We start from the raw sequence: 21,891 nt of genomic DNA, 5'->3' as shown, positions 1-21,891 counted from the left end.
CACAAGAAAACTATACAGTTTAGAACATAATCTTGACTTATCCCCCTTCCCTCCTCATATCCCTCCTGCCGGGAAGGCATGTCCTGGCAGCGTAATAAGAGTCCAACTAAGGAGGGAGGGAGGGAGCAGGACGAAGGCCCACGGCGGAGTCGAAGGAGGGAAGAGCCATGAGGGATGACAGACTGAGATGGAGCTGATGGAAGTGGAGACCCAGACGGAGCCGAAGAGCCAATGAGACCACACAACACTTATGAATGTGGAGACCAATGAGGAGACGTAGCGTCGAACTTTCGAGGTGGAGCAAGAGGACAGAGCGGAGCCGGTGGGACTGAGGACCAAGGTGGAGTCGGAGGGAAGGCGGAGTCTGACGGAGCCGAAGGGGTGGAGGGACGAAGTGCAGCTGAAGGCCCAGAAGTCCATGGCACAGGTAGAGCGATGACTGACCACGGCGAAGCCGGAGGGACGAGGAAGCCCAGTGGAGCCGACTGGTCGATGAGGCGAGGTGAAGTGACTCGGTGGCTTGTCCCCTTGTCATGGTGGAGCTGGAGACCGCAAGACGCGAGGCAGATCTAAAAACCGAAACAGAACTAATAATCCTGAAAGCTGTACAGAAAATTCCTCCAATCAGAGAGTCAAAAGATCTCTTTAGCTCTGTCCACTCCCATGAAGCATCCTCTCCCTTTTATGAAATCCCCATGGGAGGAATGAATGGAAAAAATACTTCCGGAACCAATCCCGCTGAACTCTATAAACTCTGCCTTAGGAACCCATGAAGCATGGCGTCCTAAGACCTTGCTTGTCCTCCTCCTGGTCCATACTTTGGTGACGTAATGCCACATAGCCTGTTAGAACAAATGGGACATTTGACAACCATCGTAAGACCACAAGTACACATTAAGTGAGCCATTTGGGACAATGTCAAATACCCAATGGAGACATGAAATGTTCCGTTTAAGCAGGAGGTTTAAGGTGTCCCTTTTCTAAAAATATTCGGAGCCTCAGGGACAATGTCAAATACCCAATGGAGACATGAAATGTTCCGTTTAAGCAGGAGGTTTAAGGTGTCCCTTTTCTAAAAATATTCGGAGCCTCGGGAAATACTCCTTCACCATGTCAAAGTTCTCAATCTTCACAAGTAATTACAAGGGGAAACAGTGAAAATTAATGGTCTCATTCAAGCATACAAGCACATTTTCAGTCAGATCAATCATTAACAAGTTCAATCCACTGCCGTCAAACACATCCACTGAGTCAATGCCTGGAGAAAGAAAAGCTTACCAAGTTTAACTGTAACATACGTCCACGTTGCACAAATGAGTGCATTATGTACCAAAAATGCTCTACAAATAGGGATAATTACCTCCTTTAGCAAAATACATCCATCCATCCATCAGATTCAGCAACAATTGCAAGAATCCCATCAAAAACAAAATGTTCCTAAAAATGTTCTGTAAAAATGCTTAAATAATTGAATTCATGTATGAAACCAAATCCAAGCATTGACATATCAACTTTTGAGGTAAGTTTGACAGCTGATAGCCAGTTCGACTATACATATTTCCAAGCAAAGCATTTTAACTAGCCTACTTTTCATCAAAGATACACAAAATGCATGGCATTCATTTTCTATTAACAGAAAAACAGTTGCAAATTTACCCTAAATAAATCTAGCAAGATAGTCTGGGACCAAATGTTAATTTGTAGGTAGCCTATTTATAAACATATAATTCCAATAAATAAAATGGGGGGAAATGCTAGGTTAATTACATGTCAGACGAGTCAAACTTATCTAATAGTTCTCACAACAAATCACGTGATTTGTATATTTTCAAAAATTAATAAAATAATGCTTTTAACACGTCTTGTGAAACCTGAGTGTATGGAATTCAGGACGTAGCACACTAGCTGTTGATTTAGAACGTAGCTAAATAATTTCCCGCGCAAATTACGACATATAGTAGCGTTTAATGGCGTGATATGGCGTCAGTGCGATCAGTCAGAAGTTTTACCCCGAAATATCCGAATACACATATCAGAACTGAACTGACTCCAAATTCCCCTGCAACAAAACAGGTTCTTTAAAAATCAAACTCCAAAGCATTCTCAATTTACAACAATCCTTAAGAAATTTCTCGCAAATGTATGTTTTCTTTCCTGAGGAAGGGGGCGAGTATTGGAGATACAGACACACCTCCCACTCCCACCGTTTAAAAGTGACACTAATGCGCGTCCACGTCTCTTAACAACATCACCAGTCCTCAGGAACAACCTGCAGAGTGCAGACATGGGGAACTGCACTGCAAGCATGTGCGACCGGCCAAAGAACACTAACATCAAATTCAGTTTACCTGCCGTGTGTTTCGTCTGGCAGTTGTCTATGATTATTCTTTTTGGGGTATTTGTGCGGTATAATGAGGAGGCAGACACGCACTGGGTTGACATCAGAAAGGAGAATAATATCACAAGTGATATTGAGAATGACTTCTACTTCAGATATCCAAGTAAGTGCATCATTTTATGGATCAATCTACAATAAATATAAGAATCTATGATATATATTAAAAATAACAAAAATCTTTACATATACCTACACAATAATTAACTTATTTTATTAATATTTGTTGGTTTAATGTCATGTTTTCTTTAGCCTATATTTTATATTATCCATCTGTCTGTCCATCTTTCTTAAAAATCCAACAAATGCATCACTGTTCATTGATTGTGGTATTAATGTTTATCAGTTGCTTCATCTGTAAGCTTTTCTCTTGACAGCATGCATACCTCCTTATGCACATGGGACTGTGGTAGTGGGGGAGGTTGAGGGTTTTGATTATGTAAGGATCAGTATCCATTGTCATCTTTTAAATCTTTGAAGGTGTGGTTGAAATTTTCAGTCATGTATAGATCTTTAGTCTTCTGGTCAGACTATCCACTGTTCTCCAACTATCAATGTTTCAAGTGTTGGATGACAGGTGGTGTATGATCTCGGACACAAACTATTGTTTGCGGACCGATCAGATGTCATTGGACATGTTTTGTCATGGCTGAGGTGTGACTGTCGCTGCAGAAGTTCATCTTCTAGTAGTCCACTTTCAGAGCGGTTATGAAAATGTTTACTGACAGAGCAAGGATTGGATGGAGTGCTTGGTATAAACACAAGAGTGATGATGATAAGCTTAAGCTCATTTGTTAGCTGTGTGAGATTTGATACCACTTAAAGGGATAGTTTACCCAAAAATGAAAATTCTGTCATTGATTACTCGCTCTCATCTCGTTCAAAACCTGTAAGACTCTTGTTCATCTTCAAAACACAAATGAAGATCTTTTTGATGCGCAACTACCAATTTGACGCTTCAAAAAGTTCATAATGAACTTTTTGAACCGTCTGAAAGTTCTAATCCATATGAACTGAGCGGTTTAGTCCAAATTTTCTGAAGAGACTTTATATGATGAACCAATTGAATTTAGGCTTTTATCCACATATAAATATTAATCAGCAAACATAAACAGAAGCTCAACCGAACCTGCTTGATGCGCGAGAATGAACCTCATTGGTTCTTGCAGAAGCTCAAACGTGCTGCGTAACACAAGAATGAACCTCATTGGTTCTTGCAGAAGCTCAAACGTGCTGCGTAACACAAGAATGAACCTCATTGGTTCTTGCAGAAGCTCAAACGTGCTGCGTAACACGAAAATGAACCTCATTGGTTCTTGTAGTAGCTCAAACGTGCTGCGTAACACAAGAATGAACCTCATTGGTTCTTGTAGAAGCTCAAACGTGCTGCGTAACACGAAAATGAACCTCATTGGTTCTTTAGGAAGCTCAAAGTTGCTGCATAACACAAGAATGAGCCTCATTGGTTCTTACAGAAGCTCAAACGTGCTGCGTAACACAAGAATGAACCTCATTGGTTCTTGCAGAAGCTCAAACGTGCTGCGTAACACAAGAATGAACCTCATTGGTTCTCGCAAAAGCTCAAATGTTCTGCGTAACACAAGAATGAACCTCATTGGTTCTGGCAGAAGCTCAAACGTGCTGCATAACACGAGAATGAACTTCATTGGTTCTCACGTCAAACGAACATGCTTGAGCTTTCATTTACCACAACTGATGTGTGCGTTGATGAATTTTTAGATGTGAATAAAAGCCTAAATTAAATCTGTTAATCATATAAAGCGATCGAGTCTCATCAGAAAATTTGGACTAAACCACTCAATTCATTCCAATGATTAGTTTTACAATCTCTTTATGAACCCTTTGAAAGTGGTAGTTGTGTTGCTGTCAATGGAGAGACAGAAAGCTCTCAGATTTCATCAAAAAGATCTTCATTTGTGCACTAAAGATGAATAAAAGGCTTTGGAACTACAGGAGGGTGAGTAATTAATGACAGAATTTTCACTTTTGGGTGAATCAACCCTTTAATGTTCCTGAAAACCAATGTATCACGCCAGCTACATCCGAACGAACTTGAGTTACTTGTTATTGTGTATAAATACAGTCCAGACAACTTAGCAAGACTTGTAATATATCCAGGCAGCTTTTACTCTAGGAGTTCTGTTTCTTAGTTGTTTTTTTACACCAACCTGACACCTAGAGTTTTGCATCTCCTGCATCATCGGTTGAGAAGGTTTTCAAGGTGAAGCTTCATGCCAGGCCAGAATGAAAGGACAACCTTGCTAAAGAAGCAAGAAGTGTTATCAGTTTCTGGGAGAGATTTCACGGTAACGATTGCCAGCAGGCTCTTTTTCTCTGTGGAAATAAGGGCTTGTTCAGAAACCACAGCACTGTCTGTTTTCATTAGCAGTTTTCTATTGTGTTACCAGCATCTAGATGTCCTCACAGTACATCTTCACAGTAACCAGCCCAGCCTGGTCCTGTTCTGAGAAATTAAAGTATCATTACTTTAAAGTTCTGCTACATTTTAGTCAAATTTGCTGCTGCTTTGACCTCAGTTATGTCACCAAAAGGCTCAGATTACAGTTTGTGACTTGCTAAAACACACATTTGTCCGTAGTCATCTGAGGGTGAATTAAGATACTCATAAAATGTTTAAACATCATAATTGTTTATAAATTTGTACAATTTAATTTAGCTTTCTAAAGCCAGATGTGAAGTTTATGATGCTAACTTAAAAATATAAAATAATAAATACAAATGGTTTATATTGTAATTCAGATAATATTTCTGAATATAAAGGTATGATTTCATATAATGACACTGTTTTATTTTAACATTTATTTTTACCTGAATTAAAATTTTGTATTTTCTCACACACTAATGTTTTTTATACACTACCATTGAAAAGTTTGAGGTCAGTAAGAGTTTTTTTTTATAATTTTTTTCAATGTATAAATTGATCAAACGTAACAGTGAACACTTTTGTTAAAAATTTAAACAAATATTTAAAATAAATGCTGTTCTTTTGAACTTTCTATTCATCAAAGAATACTGAAAAATGTATCACGGTCTCCGCAAAAATATTAAGCAGCACAACTGTTTTCAACGTTGATATTAAATGTTTCTTGAGCAGCAAATCATCATATTAGAATGATTTCTGAAGGATCATGTGACCCTGAAGACTGGAGTAATGATGCTGAAAATACAGTTTTGATCAAAGGAATAAACAATATTACATCATCACAATATTACATTATTTTTATCAAATAATTGCAGCCCTGGTGAGCATAAGAGACTTCTTTCAAAAACGTTAAAAAAAAATCTTACTGACGCGTCTTTTAAATGGTAATCTACATAAAAATATATAGCTGTATATGTATAGTATAGCTGCCTCTATATATTAGGAAGGAAATCATCATTTTTGTGTGTCCTGCTCTAAAGGACATCCGTCTTTATGGATATGCATAACCACCATAGACCCAATATTCAGATGTTTTTTCAATTCTGAATGTGTTTACACCCTTGACAACACCTCCTTCTATTTGATTTCTTCTGATCCTCGCTATGATTTTGATTGACTGAATTGGAAATATGTTGTTTGTTTTTTTCCTGCAGGTTTTCAGGATGTTCATGTCATGATCTTCGTGGGCTTTGGGTTCCTCATGACCTTCCTGAAGCGCTACAGCTTTGGCGCCGTCGGATTCAACTTCCTGATTGCGGCTTTCGGCATCCAGTGGGCTCTTCTGATGCAAGGCTGGTTCCATTCTCTGGACCCAGCTGACGGAAAGATCAAGATCGGGATTGAAAAGTATGTTCTTTTTTTTTTGTGAGTTATTGCAGTTGTCAAGGTGGCCAAAAAAGTTTATACTCTCCTAATTAATACTGATATATAAATCTCTGCATCAGAATTAGCTGATTGTTTGAGGATTTATGTAGAAAAGCTGCAGTTTTTTGCATGTGAACCCAGTGTTGATAACTTCGGACACAATACAGACAAACCAGTTTGCAGGTGTCTCTTCCCTGCGGGAGTGAAGGATTTGTTTTGTATTTAAACAGTAATTAGAAAAACAGCCTGACCAAACTGGAAAGTGAATGACCCTATTATGCAGATGCGGGCACCACTGTTTATTTTATAATCAGCTCTGTTTGCTACTTTGTATGAAGATTTATGGTCATCTAACACTTATGGTTGTGTACAAAATACAGACTCTCCAAACTGAATTAAATGAAACGTATTGTAAGTTCAGGGCTGAAACGAATGGAACAAATGTTTCATTGAAGCGATGTCCCCTGTGTTCAGCTTGATCAATGCAGATTTCTGCGTGGCGGGGTGTCTGATCGCCTACGGGGCCGTGCTGGGGAAGGTCAGTCCCGTGCAGCTGTTGGTGATGACTCTGCTCGGGGTCACGCTGTTCGCTGTTGAAGAGTACATCATCCTGAACGTCCTCCGTGTGAGTCTGATCGCTAGGCTGTCAAAGATAATGTGCACCGAAGATATTCAAATGTTTTAACATAAAGTGTTTTATACATTTATAATCACTGTTGTGTTCATATGTTATGTGTATGTATGTGTATATATATTGTATATATATGTGTATATAGAGTTCAGATGCAAAAGCCTCTAGGTGCCATCTGAAATTTCCTTCTAGGATGATCATTTTTATTATATTGTGTGTGTGTGTGTGTGTATATATATATATATATAAATAACATATATTGATCAATGATTCAATCCTCAGGCCAAAGATGCTGGCGGCTCCATGGTGATCCACACTTTTGGAGCTTATTATGGTCTGTCCATTTCATGGGTTTTGTATCGACCTGATTTGGATAAGAGCAAACATATGAACGGGTCCGTCTACCACTCGGACGTGTTCGCCATGATTGGTAAGAGTCTCGTCTTGAGGATTAAACATGAATCGTTTTAGAAACTGAAAGGACTACTGGAGATTCTGTGCAGCTTGAACTAAAGCTTGCTTTATTGAAGGCTCAGATAGTGTTTAAATGTACATTCTGGTGTCTTTGTGCAGGAACCCTCTTCCTGTGGATGTTCTGGCCAAGTTTCAACTCTGCCATTGCTGATCATGGAGACGGTCAGCACAGAGCTGCCATCAACACATACCTGGCCTTGGCCTCCACCGTCCTCACGGCAGTCGCCATCTCCAGCCTGTTTGAGAAAACTGGGAAACTAGACATGGTGAGCATCCTTTATAATTATTTTGGCAGACCTGATTCACTTATTCGTAAGATGAGACTTAAAGAAGATCTAAAACAATTTAATTAAAGCAGATTCAATTTCATTTCATTTTTACTTTATGAAATAAAAAAAGTCATGAGTCATGAAAAACCTGGAAATTGCTTTCAGTGGTTTCCAGATATCGGATGAGTGAGTTTACAGAATTACACCTTTTACAGTGTTTGCTTATATTGTTCTGTCTTTCACTCCATATTAGAAAGTATCAAAGTAGAACTGAAGTGACACGATTAGAAGTTTAACTGACGAGAATCCATGAACCGCATTATTAGACCGTTTTCTAAGGCTGCACAAATAGGCATTTGTTATATTACATAATTTACATAAGTTAATTGTTTATATTATGTATATTACATCATGCATTTTAACAGTGTTGTTCAATAAAACAATGATTAACTGCGTTTGATACTTTATTTGAACCAATTATTATTGCCTTGCATTTTTAGTCATTTTAAAGGCTATTGTTCACTTGGGTCTAATTTTATAACAATAGCAAAAATGACTCGTTTAATCTTCGAAATAATCATCGAATTGCTCTATTACATACATTGACAGCCGTAGATTAGACACCTGCATTGTGACGTCTTTCAGTCGAATAAAATCCAGATATATTATTATATCTGTCATTGAAGATTTCTTAAAAATGGTGTTAAAATATCGTCTCACTTGAACCCTGAATACTCGTGTATTGAATCGTCTCGTGAGCCAAGTGTATTGTCACACACCTAACTATTACAATTAATTAACTTGTTTTTTATTATCCAGTAAATGCAATGACGGGACAAGTCTTGGAATATCATTGGTGGTTGACCAGTACATTTCTCTGATTGTCCAGTCAGTAATGCATATGCAGTGCTGGAAGTGGGCCTTCTGTATTTGAATCTGTAGCGTTTTTCTTGCGGACTGACACTTCTCACATGTTTTTCCCCCACTTCGAGCACTGAGCATATGTGAATTTGAACCCAAGTCCTGCTCGAGGTTAAAATGCCATGTTTCTTCCCCTTCCAGGTTCACATCCAGAATTCCACGCTGGCTGGCGGAGTCGCTGTGGGAACAGCAGCTGAGTTTATGCTCATGCCATACGGGTCTTTGATTGTGGGTTTCTTCTGTGGCATTATTTCCACGATGGGTTACATTTTTATTTCGGTGAGTCTTACATTGCAGATGAATTGTTCCAGTTATTTCTTCCAGACAGTGACCTTTTAAACCATCTGCGTTTCTTTAATGATTTATTTAACTGGATTTGACGATGTGACTGTAAAAGCTTTGCAGAAATTGTCTTTTGTTATAGGGATACTTACTCACAAGTTGTTCCAAACCTGTATGAATTTCTTTCTTCTGCTGAACACTGTATTTTGAAGATTGTCAGTAACCAAACACTTGACGGTAGCCATTGGCATTCATAATATGAAGAAAAAAATAAATACTATAGAAGTCAATGGGGGCCAGAAACTTGTTTGGTCACTGACATTCTTCAAAATATCTTCTTTTGTGATCAACTCATACAGGTTTGGAACAACATGAGGGTGAGTAAATGATGACAGAATTTTCATCTTTGGGCGAACTATCTCTTATGATTGCATAAACCCCTGATTTGTCTCTGCTCCTCAGCCGGTCTTGGAGGAGAAGCTGAAGATTCAGGACACGTGTGGAATCCATAACCTGCACGCTATGCCAGGGGTCATTGGAGGAATTGTGGGCGCCATCTCAGCCGCTGCCGCCACCACCACCGTTTATGGAGAGTTAGGGTCAGTAAACAATCAAATAAAATAATAATAAAACAATATATGTGACCCTGGATCACAAAACCAGTCACAACAATACATTGAATGGGTCAAAATTATCGTAGAATTATTATTATTCTTTTATGCCAAAAATCAATAGGATATTAAGTAAAGATCATGTTCCATGAAGATATTTTGTAAATTTCCTACCGTAAATATATAAAACATTTATTTTTGTGAGTGAATGCTGCACAATCACGAACATAAATTGACCATTTTAAAGGCGATTTTCTCAATGTTTCCACTTTTTTGCACCCTCAGATTCCAGATTTTCATATAGTTGTATCTCGGCCAAATATTGTCCTTTCCTAACAAACTATACTTCAATGGAAAGCTCATTTATTCATGTATTTCATGCAAGATATTTTCAGATTGTATTAAAAAAAAAAACTTTGCATAATACACTAATACTTATTTTCTTAATGGTATTTAATTCACTGCAATATTTGTCCATTTCAGGTTGGAAAACACATTTGACTTTACAGGAGATCTAGCGAAACGGGTGCCCACGGTCCAGGGAGGATACCAGGCAGCAGGACTCTGTGTGGCCTTGTGTTTTGGAATCGGAGGCGGTATATTAGTTGGTAAGAGTCTTTTTTAGAGATTAATCCATTTTAAGTGCATATTGTGATGGCTTCTCGTTGTGTGCCGCAGTCCACCATGCAATACTTATGAAAAGTTTGTTGTGTCGTGGCACAGGTGTGGTGCTTGTAACATGAAAACTAGAGAGGATGGTGTAGGATGATGTTTTGGTTGTCTACAAATAACCTGATCTTCAGCTAACGTGAATGGACAGGCGTATTAGATTTCAGTTTGTAATGGAAATGTCACATTTATCATGTTGACATAGCTGTGATGTTACATCAACAGGCCTGGTTCTGAAGCTGCCCATCTGGGGGGATCCTGCAGACGAAAACTGCTTTGAGGACGAGATCTATTGGGAGGTCAGACAATTGTTTTTTCTTTGAAATGTTTACAGAGAAATTGTTTTACTTACAAGGCAAAACTCCTCCTATCTATCTATCTATCTATCTATCTATCTATCTATCTATCTATCTATCTATCTATCTATCTTTTTTACATATTTATAGATAGATAGATAGATAGTTTTGCCTTGTAAGTAAAACAATTTCTAAAACAAAAACTATTGTCAAACACGTTAATTATTATTTGATTAATTTGAATTATTATTATCACTTAGTGAGTCCTTTAACCATGTATTCCATGTATTTCTGTCTCTGGGAGGCTTTGGCTCATTAAAATGGACAATTTAACGTAATTTCATATTTACATGCAATGCAGGGATGTCCGCTGTATATTTACTTGAAGTACCACCTGAGATTTGAAGTTAATTATACAATTAAGTCAATAATAATAAAAAGTTCTCTGAGGTTGGATAATGGTCACATGACATGCAGGTAAACAAAAAAATATATATATTTTGTAAGTTTTATTTTGATTGAAAAATTATTTAAATTTTAAATTGTATTATTTATTAGCTTAGCTTATTAATTACTTAATAGCTTTTCATTAAACTCACGAAACCCTGACGTAATCTAATATATAATGCACTTCATGTTGTTGATAACAAAGAATGCAATATATTTTCTTTCTCTTTCAATTTTTATATCAATATTGTGCAAGATGATCCTCTACAAATCAATGTGATAAACGACTCGAGTTAGGTCAAAAGTAATCTAAAAATATTTAAAAATCAATCAGATATATTACCTTAAATGTGTAATAAATGTAATGTAATGGATCACGTTACTATATACAAATTTTTGTCTTGTAATTTGGAATCATTAACCGACTACAATTTGTAAGTGTATATAAATCAAAATAAAACTTATAAAAAAAGATTACAAAAAATAGTTTACCTGCATGTCATATGACCATTAACCAACATCAGAGAACTGTTAACTTATTTTTATTAATAAATTATTAAAGTTACAAGTTATATTTGTAAAAATATATAAATATTTTAAAAAAATTATCACTTCGTTGCAGGTTCCAGAGGATGAAGAAAGTATTCCTCCCATCCTGACCTACAACAACCACATGGTCCCCAACAAACATGCAAACATGTGAGTACAGAAATAAAACTGTGAATGTCTTCTTCAGTCACTATTTCTTTAGTTAGTGGTTTATGTGAATTCTAGAGTAAAATTATATCTGGTATCCTATAACAATTTCTTGTCATACATAAAATATCCACCAGGGGGCATATGAAAATGCTATGCATACATAATAGCCACTGAAAATGCACAGTGAATTAATACATAAATTAGCAATACTTGTAGTTATCTTTATCATAATAAAATGAAGAATAATAATTATTATTATTATTTAAATTTAAGTTACATTTATTTTATTGAAAGATATAAAGAATAATAATAATTATTATTATTATTTAAATTTAAGTTACATTTATTTTATTAAAAGAAAGATTGAAAGATAACTTGGATGCATAGCTGCCATCTCAGATCATGTGATCTCTCCACCACAAGGTGGCGCTTGATGACCGCGTTTAGTTTCGGACCAGCAAAATCAAACTGAAAGCTGAAAGTAACACATGGTTTCTCATACAGGACAGAGACAAACTTCGTGGAGCAGCATTAACACATGGAATCAGATCCGTGTCACTGGGAGAAACATCTGCTTTCCTGCTGCTTTCCCTGAAGACAACAATACTCACTACCGGCCAAAAGTTAGAAAGAAGCCATGAAGCACAGATCCACAATATCTTAATGAATCAGAGAACGCATTTATTTTTATCCAATTTGCAGATCCAAATAACTACTTAATATATTTGCATATCAAAAAGATTATCGGATTATTCAGAATTATACAATTAAAAAAGGGGATGATTCCAGAATCAAGTGACTTTCCTGTGAATGTGTTCTGAGAAAATGTGACCAAAAAACCACAACCTCTAAACCTCCAAGCTGTTACATTTTTAATGAAATAAAGTTTTTAATTTTAAGCATTGTTATTCAAGCCATTATCTGGTCATTATGATGTAATTATTTTGTTTTATAAGATTATAAAAATGTTTGTCTTAAAATTGTAGGTGAGAAACCGCATGTTGCATTGAAATATAAAATCAAAAATCTATAATCTTTTATTTATAGACTCAATAATTTGCATGTCCATGTCAATCAGCAGGCCTGCATAACATCTCTAAATCAAATATTTGTCATTTTCTTAATGTTTTAACAAATTTGACCAAACAGTGGCAACAATGTGCAATATCTGTAAATATTCCTACATGTTTTTCCTGTCTCTAATAATGTAACATTTCATTTGTTTTGACCTTTCAGTGTGTTACCTTTATTGTAAGATTGTAAAAAAATAAACTAATATTAAACATTTCACTACGGTCTAATACCAGATTCAATTATTGAAGTGATTCTTACCTCAGGTTTTTTTCCTCTGCAATTCCAAACTCATATGTAGCACATTTAAAAAAAAAAAAAAAAAACTAAAAAAAAAACATGAAATATAGCACATTAGAATAATTTTAAAAATAAATATGATTATGCCCCACTGGTCTTAAAACATTTAATTTGGTCCTGTTTTGTGATGTGCTCATTAAGGCTACTCTTTTTGGCTAAATCTGATTTATTTATTTTGCATATCCAGGTTTTATTCAGATGAGTTTTTTTGAATGTCTGGTCGGCAAAACAAAAACAAAAAACCCATAATCTTTTATAATAAAAATAAAATCTGATTCAAAGCACATTTGGAGGTGGTTTGAAATGCGATTCCAGTCAGACTTAGAGTGATACATTCAGTTATTATTATTATTAGCCTACTACTATTATTATTATTATTACAACTTTAATTTCCAACCAAATCCAATCGGATATTGACGTCAATCTGACGTTTGTCTGACGTTGGGTTCTGACGTCAACCCACCTTTTTTTTAGACTGGTCTTGCAATAACATCTCTATAGCTAGGCCTACATGGTTTTGTTAAGTTTTGAACTGAAAATAAAATTTCAAAACTCACTCGTTTACACTCTGCAACTTTTTTTTTTTACAAAGTACAGCGTGAAAGTGCAAGGCTGATGCTCTGTAGTGGATTCACACATAGCATACATGAGCGTCGCGAGGCAGTTTCATTCCGATTTAAAGGTATGCAAAACACGCGAAACCGCCCAGCACACTCCCAGAATCTGTAATGGTGCGTTTCCACTTCATATAGAAGTTTAGCTTCACGAGCTTAAAGCTCAACTTCCATTGGAATTTATTGAAAACACTCGCTCTGCTCGGTGCCAGTGGACACGCTAGTGTAGGCTAATATGGGCGTTGAAATGAAACGCGCGTGCTCACGCAGTAGCTCGAACCTAGCGGTAGATCACGCGTCCACAATTTTTTTTTAAATTATTAGTAAAATAATATACTTTCAACAAAACATTCAGGGGATTAAGAACGTTCTGATGAAAGGATATATAGCCTAGGCCTAGGCTAGAAATACGTTTGAGAATGAATCGCTTAAAAGAGAAAAAGATATTTGCATGGTGCCCCTGCATGGGCACTTAGTGCCCAATTACCCATATTGTTAATCCGCCTTTGTATACCAGTCTGTTTCTCAGGGCACTTGGAGAGCGAGATGATGCACCACCTCCATTTTTCATGCATCCGTTTTGAAAGCCTCGTCATTTACGTTTTTTATTTATTTGAATTAAATAACCCGTTAAACATGAACGTATTATTAAATTGTTTCTCCTTATATAGAACCTTTTTGGCATAAAGTTTCTTTAAAACTGAGTCAAGAACCTTCTGGTTCTATATAGAACCCCCTGAACGTTTTCTTCTAAAAGTTTACAAATGTTAATTGTTAAAGAAAGTGCACTGAGCTCTAGAGGAAGGGTGTTCTGCTGTGTAAACTTTGTTTGGACCCTCTTGAGGATTCCAGTCCTTTTTGGCCAGTGACCATCTTGATGTCCCTTGTAGACTGATGGTGGGGTGAAAGGTCATGACCTTTGCTTGTCTGGGGTCGATTGGCTGATGTCAGAGGTGATGATGCCACATGTTTGTCTCATTAAACACAAGACCAAACAGATATCTGGATGTTGGAGGTCAAAGGGTAGAGGAATGCAGTAGCCTATAAGACATTTGGAATTCAAACACACTACAGTATATTATTATTATTAGTCATTTTTTTGCAGGAAATTCTATTCAAAATATTTAGCAGAATATTAATATGATTTCTGAAGGATCATGTGACACTAAAGATTGGAGTAATGATGCTGAAAATACAACTTTGCATCATAGGAATGAATTACATTTTAAATTATATTCAAATAGAAAACAGTGATTTTAATTTGTAAAAATATTTAACAATACTTCTGTTTTTACTGTATTTTTGATTCAATAAATGCAGCCTTGGTGAGCATAATAAACCTGAATTTTGACAGTTTTTATTTTATTAAATGTGGAAAATGTGGTAGGCCTATTTGAAATTAATGAAATTAACAACAGCCGAAAGTTTGGAGAATTGACTTAAATTGTTTCTCGTTTTGAAATGTTTTGATCAGGTTTATTCTTAAATGCTTTAAATTATTTTTGTTGACACAAATAGGTTACATTGTGTCTATGCATTAAAACATACAGTTATAAAGTTAAAAAAAGAGCCAACAAATGCCCAACACACGTCAACTCTTTCCTGAAATCGGTCACTACACAATTCTCGTTCCATTTTGTGTCGTTTCACAGTTTCGCACACGGTAAAACATTTGATCAAAATGTCTTCCTGTCTGTATCCATGAACGCAAGCCTTAAATTTCCCCTCTCTGGGAAGACAGCATGTGACATACTTAGATCTTCGCTCCCATCTCGTCAAAGGACGCGAGGAACAAACAAACGTTCCAATTAACTGCTTTGGGATCCTGCAGAGGGAAGCGGGAAACCCCCTCCTTTCTATTTGCACTCACACACCCCTTCTCCACCTTCTCAGCATTCAGATCCCTCGCTCTCATTCTCTCGTCCCTGCAGGCCTTTCGCGGCTAATGTATATTCATTTACCACTTAAAGGACGGACACAGCACCCTGTTAAAACTAAATCAAGCTCCATTCATGACATGATCCTTTTCGCCAGGCTCAAAGGGCCCCGGTCTCAGGGGGGCCGTGACCCTGAAGACGCAGAGAAGGGTAGAGCGAGGGAGGGAGGGGTGGGTTTGATCCTATAGCCCCCTAAAAAAGACAGCAGTGTCTGCCTCGATGTGATTAAGCCGACCAATGGCGGACACGGCGAGCCCGACGGCGGGAACTTAGAGGAGGCGTGCTGGAGATTAAAATATGTCACGCCCATTCAGAGGCGCTGGGATAAAGGAATAAAGGAGCGTTATAGGAGGGAATGAAGGGATAGTGGGACGAGGTCTTTTCACGGCTGATGACTGATTGCCCGTCTTTTGATTGACAGCCAGTGTGGAGCTGAAGGGTGGGAAAGTTCTGGGTGGGGTTGATGTTGAGCTGTGAGAAATGAAGGTTGGGACATTGTGTGTGTGTGTGTGTGTGTGTGTGTGTGTGTGTGTGTGTGTGTGTGTGAAGAGAGGCTTTGGTGAGAATCTCCACGCCGGTAATTAACTGTGACCGTTACAGACGCTCAGTAGCAAAATATTATTACAAATAAATGTTTTACCAAGATTAGAAAGGATAATGTGGAATTAAATGTGGGCATTATGGCTCCGAAATGTGTTGAAATGCTCAAACCACACATAAAAATGGCATTTATTGCAGTCAATAAAATATCAAAACCTATATATAATAAAAATATTTATATAAACATATACATATATGTTTTATACGTGTATGTGTATATATATATTATGTATGTGTATATATATATTATGTATGTGTGTATATTTGTTTACATATATGTATATATTTATTATAAATGTGTATAATCGTATATCTGTCTTGAGTGTCTATTATAATATTTACATTTTATTATTATTATTAGCCTAGGTTTTAAAGCAGTGTTCATTTTAAATGTGATAGTTAACTACAACAATGTGAATTTGAGGGGGAACTGACTTCATACCTCCAATAAAAAGTTGATTAAGGGGCGTTTTACACCGTTTTCAACTAAAAACTGAAAACTTTTAATGTGTTTTGCCTGTTCATTTACACACAGTTTTGAAAATGATACCGTTATTGTCTCGGTGTAAACTACAAGACAGCAAATTTGTGAAAACGTTGACGTCATGCGCGTGCGTATTACATATATGATGTAGACCTTATGCACCAGAGAAACGAGGGCGCCACCATCTTTAGAATATTGTCTTTTAACTTCCGTTTTTGCGGTCGCTCTGTATATTTCTATGGCGCTGCTGTCCAGTAGTAATTCGCTTTTGAAGTGGATTTACTTAATGTAAAGTTAACAAAAGTTATCATGAGGACTGTAATGTTTAAAGCAGATGTCTTAAAGGTGAACTAAGTAACTTTTTTACCTTAACTGAACAGCTTCGGAGTCATTGGAATGGTTATATTACTTATTTCGGGTTGAATGGTGGTCGTTTCGCACCCCCCTGGTGCCCGTGAGCGGAAAATTCGCACTTGCAACTTTGAGACGGCGGGCCGCCGGCCGCCGCGTCAGGAAGTATCGCGTGATATCAGGTCTCGCGATGTAAACAATTGCTTTACGGCCAAAAGAAATCTGCTCAAATACTGTCATTATTGCGCTCCCTCACGCTGTTCGAACCAGAATGAAGAAGACGTTTTAAAGAATGTCCCATCTGCTTTGATGTCGTTGATCTGCTAGCCTCTGGTGTCTGAGAATCACCAACGAGTTTTTACAACAGTGTTGTCAAATATCTATTCCGAAGCTGTGGGGGGAGCTCTAGAGAGAAACCTGCGAGCAAAAAGCGAGAATACAGCGAAGAAATCCCGAAGCTACTGAGTGCTGCTTTAACAAATGTCAGTCGACCGGGAAGATTTTAAAACGAGCCGTTCATTCATAAACACGCAGAATCGCTGTGAAAATACAGACCGGAAGTCAAAAGACAATGAGCGCAGCGCTGAAAAGGGGCGGGGCCACATAAGGTCTATAGGCCTGTAGTGTTTCTTTACCAAGTGACATCGCCATCTACTGGCCTGGCATGAATAATACAGCATTTTTAGTGGTTTTCTCGGATCCGTGTGAACAGGATCATTTTGACAACATTGTCGTCTGTATGCAAAAAATGCAAAGGAAAAACTTTTCCGTTTTAAGTACATCGTTGTCGTTTAAGCGTTCCCTAATATCACTGCAAAAATGGATCAGAAAAGTTCTGTGTGATTTTAGGGGCTGTTTACATGACACTGTTTTCAACTAAAAACGGAAACTTTTTTCTGTGTTTTGGCCGTTCATTTACATGACAACGATGTTTTGGGGGCCAAGTTTTTGAAAAACATACTGTTATTGTCTGTGTAAACTACAAAAACACGAATTTGTGAAAACAGTAACGTCACGTGCACGCGTATTACGTGTTCAGTCTACCTGTAGTGTTTCTTTACAAATTGACATTGCCATCTACTGGCCTGGCAGCATAAAAGCATTTTTAGTCGTTTTCACAGATCCGAGTGAGGAAAATGCAAAGGAAAAATGTTTCCATTTTTTATTACATCGTTGTCGTGTACATGTACACTTATTGTCCAAATACTTTTTGGAGTGCCTTGATGTAGATTCATAATAGAAATTTGCATTTGTTATTTATTTAGCTTTGCGTTTAACGATTTAATCTTAATTAAAATGTTTTCCGCTGTAGCCTACTGTATTTCTGCTGGTCTAATGTGTAGGAACCCAGTAAGATTGTGAGGTCATGAGTGTTTCTGTGCTCTACACTCATAAACCAGCCTGTAAATCCAGACACAGCTCCATAAACACGTTTACAAAGGCGCCAAACTGTCTTTCCCTGTCTTTGGGTCTGAGCCCTTCGTTTGAATTCTAGTTTCATTGAGGAATCTGTTAGTATTATGGGATGTTGGTGTAAATCTCATTCAGGAAAAGCAGCAGTAAAACCTTTTACAGATTGCTGGCCCGTGTTAAGATGCAGCTCTTCAGTAAAAAATACCTGATTAGTGTTAGTTTTATCAGGTTTTTCCTTTGGTTTCTGATGCACCAGTATATCGACCAGCCTGATTGTCAATATTTGTGTATTTTGAGCTCCAAAGCATCAGCTGATAACATTCATCCAATCAACAGAACCAGAATTAATTTTCAGCATCATTACTCCAGTCTTCAGGGTCACATGATCCTTCAGAAATTTGCTGATCAAGAATTCTTTTTTAAATTATTATTATTATCAATGTTGAAAGCAGTTGTGCTGCGTCATATTTTTGTGAAAACCACGATACACTGAATAGAAAGTTCCAAAGAACGGCATTTATTAGAAATATAAATCTTTTGTGACATTATAAATGTCTTTACTGTCACAGTCAAGTTAATGCGTCCTTGCTGAATAAAAGGATTCATTTCTGAACATTACACTTTTGTTTGTGGCTTTAGCGAGAATTTATGTTTAAGAAGTGAGATGCCAGTTATTTCATAATCTGAGGTGTTCATTTATTTGTTTATTTGTACAATGGCCTCCTTCTGAACCCCCCCCCCCCCCCCCCCCACCTGTCATAATTGGCGACCCGCCGCCGGCTGTGCGCCTCGCACACTCCAGGTATCCGGTGACTCAAAGGGTCGGTGAGTGCCCCCGTCAGCACACCGCGGTGAGGAACAAGAGATTAACCCTAATCCAATCCACTCAATCCTTCTCCTGCGTTCCTCTCGCCGTTCCTTCAACCTGGAGGAGGAGCCGTGGCTTTCAGGTCAGCGTTGGAATCCCTGGCCTGAATAGAAGCCCACCAGGGAAAAAAGCCCTCGCTTCAGTACGGTGACTCCGGCTGGTTGGCTTCTGAATGGCTCTCTGTGACAAAGGGTCTCTTTCACGGGATAAATGAGGAGGATGCCACTGCAGATGTCTGAGACGTCTCTGTTAGCGTTTGACTGGCGTGAGGCTGCACGCAAGGCTCCTCTGCACCTGTCTGAGAGTGTGTTGAGTCCTCTGACCTGGAGACGGTGTGGAGGCCATGTTTCCCATCAGGCTCTGTGAGACTGCGTCACACACACACACACACACACATCGGCCTGGGCATCACCTGTGTAATATGTGTGGCAAGACTCCTGCCTTGATGATCCCATACTTTTCTGAAAGCACAGCCATGTTAGGTTTAGTGGAAGGAGATACTTTGTTTCAATACATTGCACTTTATTTTACAGTCCTGTTCCCCATGTACATTCTATGTACTTATTACAGTAATTACAATAACTGTAATAGGTACTAACACTGAACCTACACCTAAACCTAAACTTAACCCCTAGTTACCTTATATTACATAGTGTTTTTTTTTTTAGGTAAGTACACATAAAGTGCAATATATTATATTTGTAATGCATGTGTATACTGCATTCAGTATTGCATTTAATATTTATGGCTTGAATGTTTTTGTTTTTGGCTTAAAAAGCTTTTAGTACATTTTTAATAGATAATCAACCAAGCTGAAGGGGAATGCTTAATTCTGAACAACTATAGGGGAGTTTAAAATGTAAGCCTATAATTTATAAATAATAATAAGTATGCAAAAGAACAATAGTGATGCAAGTACAACTAATAATAATTATGATGATAATAAGAGATAGAAAAACTGTTAAAATGTCAAAACACTCTGTTAATAATATAATGTAATAATAATAACAACAATAGATTTTAATTAACATAAAAGAATAATTTATAAATATTTGTTTCAAATAATCATTTATAGATATCATTTTTTCTTAATATCAAAACCCTCAGATAAATGTAATAGTAATAACAACAATTTAGAAACATTCATTTAAAAACGTTAAAATGTTTTTTCTTAATGTTTTAATATTAAAACATTCAGATAATTTAATACTACTACAAATAATATTAATATATAAATATTCATTTTTAAAAATAACCTTACTTTTTTTTTTATTATCAATATCTTAGATACATTTAATAATAATTTATAAATATATTTAAAAAATTACAATATTAATAATAATATTTCAAATCATTTATAGATATTGTTTTTCTGAACATCTTAATAATACTAATGATGATGATATGATATGATATGATATATATATATATATATATATATATTATGTTCTTAAAATGTATAGGCTAAATACAAAATACTGGAATATTATGAATTATGAATATTATGATTATCATAAAAACCAGACCATTTTCTTTACCATCTGTCTTTTCCTGTATGCTGTACATATTTCTAAGTATTTTTAAATTATGTAAAATTGAAATTAAACATCTGTTGCATTATTGTACATTATTATATTACTTTATTAGAAATGTTACATTATTTTATCTATTCAAACATGCATATATATATACAAATATATATATAAATAGTAGGCACAGTAATTCATTCAAAACAAATTTAATGCATTATTTTGAAACTTTCTACCATTTTTAGAGAGCATGTGCACAAGAGTCTGATGCAATATTTTTAATTATTACTCATTATTGCTTTGTAAAACTGAAACTTTAAGAGTAATACTGCACTATGTCTTATCATTAATATTACAATAGTAATCAAGCCATGAATAAAGGTATCTGTTTTCCCATACCGTGTCAGTGTGTGTTTGTGTATGCTGATCACACTCCTGGTGTCTGGCCCCCGTGCCCCAGTCAGAGCCCTGAGGTGGGGCGTCTCACTCACACTTTGGGATATATGGGTACCACATTGTCCCAAACATGTCTCCGCTCTCCTCCCTATACTCCAGGACTGTCTGGATGTGTTTTCCCAGACAGCCACCCCCCCCCCTACAGGGGCTGAGAGAACCGTGACCCCCTGTGTGAGCACAGGCCTCCAGACAGCAGGGGTCAGAGGTCAACACCAGCTGTCACTTCACCCCACTGCTGCATTATAGTCCTGATTAAGGGATGGAGGAATGCAGACGTACATTCCTCGGGACGTCTCATCAGACAGAGACAATACTGCAACTCTTATATATAACACAAATAACTGCTCAAAACTTGGTCATGAAGAAACATTAGTTTGAAGTTATATTTCAGCTATACATAGAAATTTCTTTTTTATAAAGTATGTTTTAATCTGAAATGTACCATTTTTGATTTGTTAATTTCATGATATAATGGTTTTAAAGAGCTTTGAAAGCACATTTGTTCTGAGAAGAGACGGATGTCCTTGAGCTGAAGTTCAAGTCCAAAGTCATTCAGTTGTCTGACTAATGTTTGTTCAGTGAAAATGTACATGATCTGAGACAGATCATACGTTTTTAGTCAAAATTACAATTACACAAATGTGTGTTTTCTACAGCAGTGTGTTTGTTGGTTTCAAACACCTTATTTAAATATATATATATTAAATACTTTTTGTGAATTCTATCCAAACTAAAATTCATGTCA

At 36.8% G+C, this 21,891-nt stretch overlaps 1 protein-coding gene across 1 annotated transcript; it reads left to right on the top strand.

Annotated features, from left to right (window-relative positions):
• Positions 1-1,917: 1,917 nt before the first annotated feature.
• On the top strand, positions 1,918-12,147 carry rhcgb (Rh family, C glycoprotein b). The gene is made up of 11 exons (XM_084396544.1): positions 1,918-2,501; positions 6,014-6,206; positions 6,699-6,849; positions 7,138-7,285; positions 7,429-7,595; positions 8,661-8,798; positions 9,264-9,400; positions 9,896-10,020; positions 10,307-10,380; positions 11,447-11,523; positions 12,028-12,147. The coding sequence occupies exons 1-11, from the start codon at positions 2,285-2,287 to the stop codon at positions 12,056-12,058; spliced, it is 1,458 nt and encodes a 485-aa protein (XP_084252670.1). The 5' UTR covers positions 1,918-2,284; the 3' UTR covers positions 12,059-12,147.
• The last annotated feature ends 9,744 nt before the right edge of the window (positions 12,148-21,891 follow it).

Source organism: Rutilus rutilus (genome assembly GCF_951802725.1).
Source record: "Rutilus rutilus genome assembly, chromosome: 23".
Taxonomy (NCBI): domain Eukaryota; kingdom Metazoa; phylum Chordata; class Actinopteri; order Cypriniformes; family Leuciscidae; genus Rutilus; species Rutilus rutilus.
Note: the sequence above shows the minus strand (reverse complement) of the source record. Positions and strands in the feature narration are given on the sequence as shown.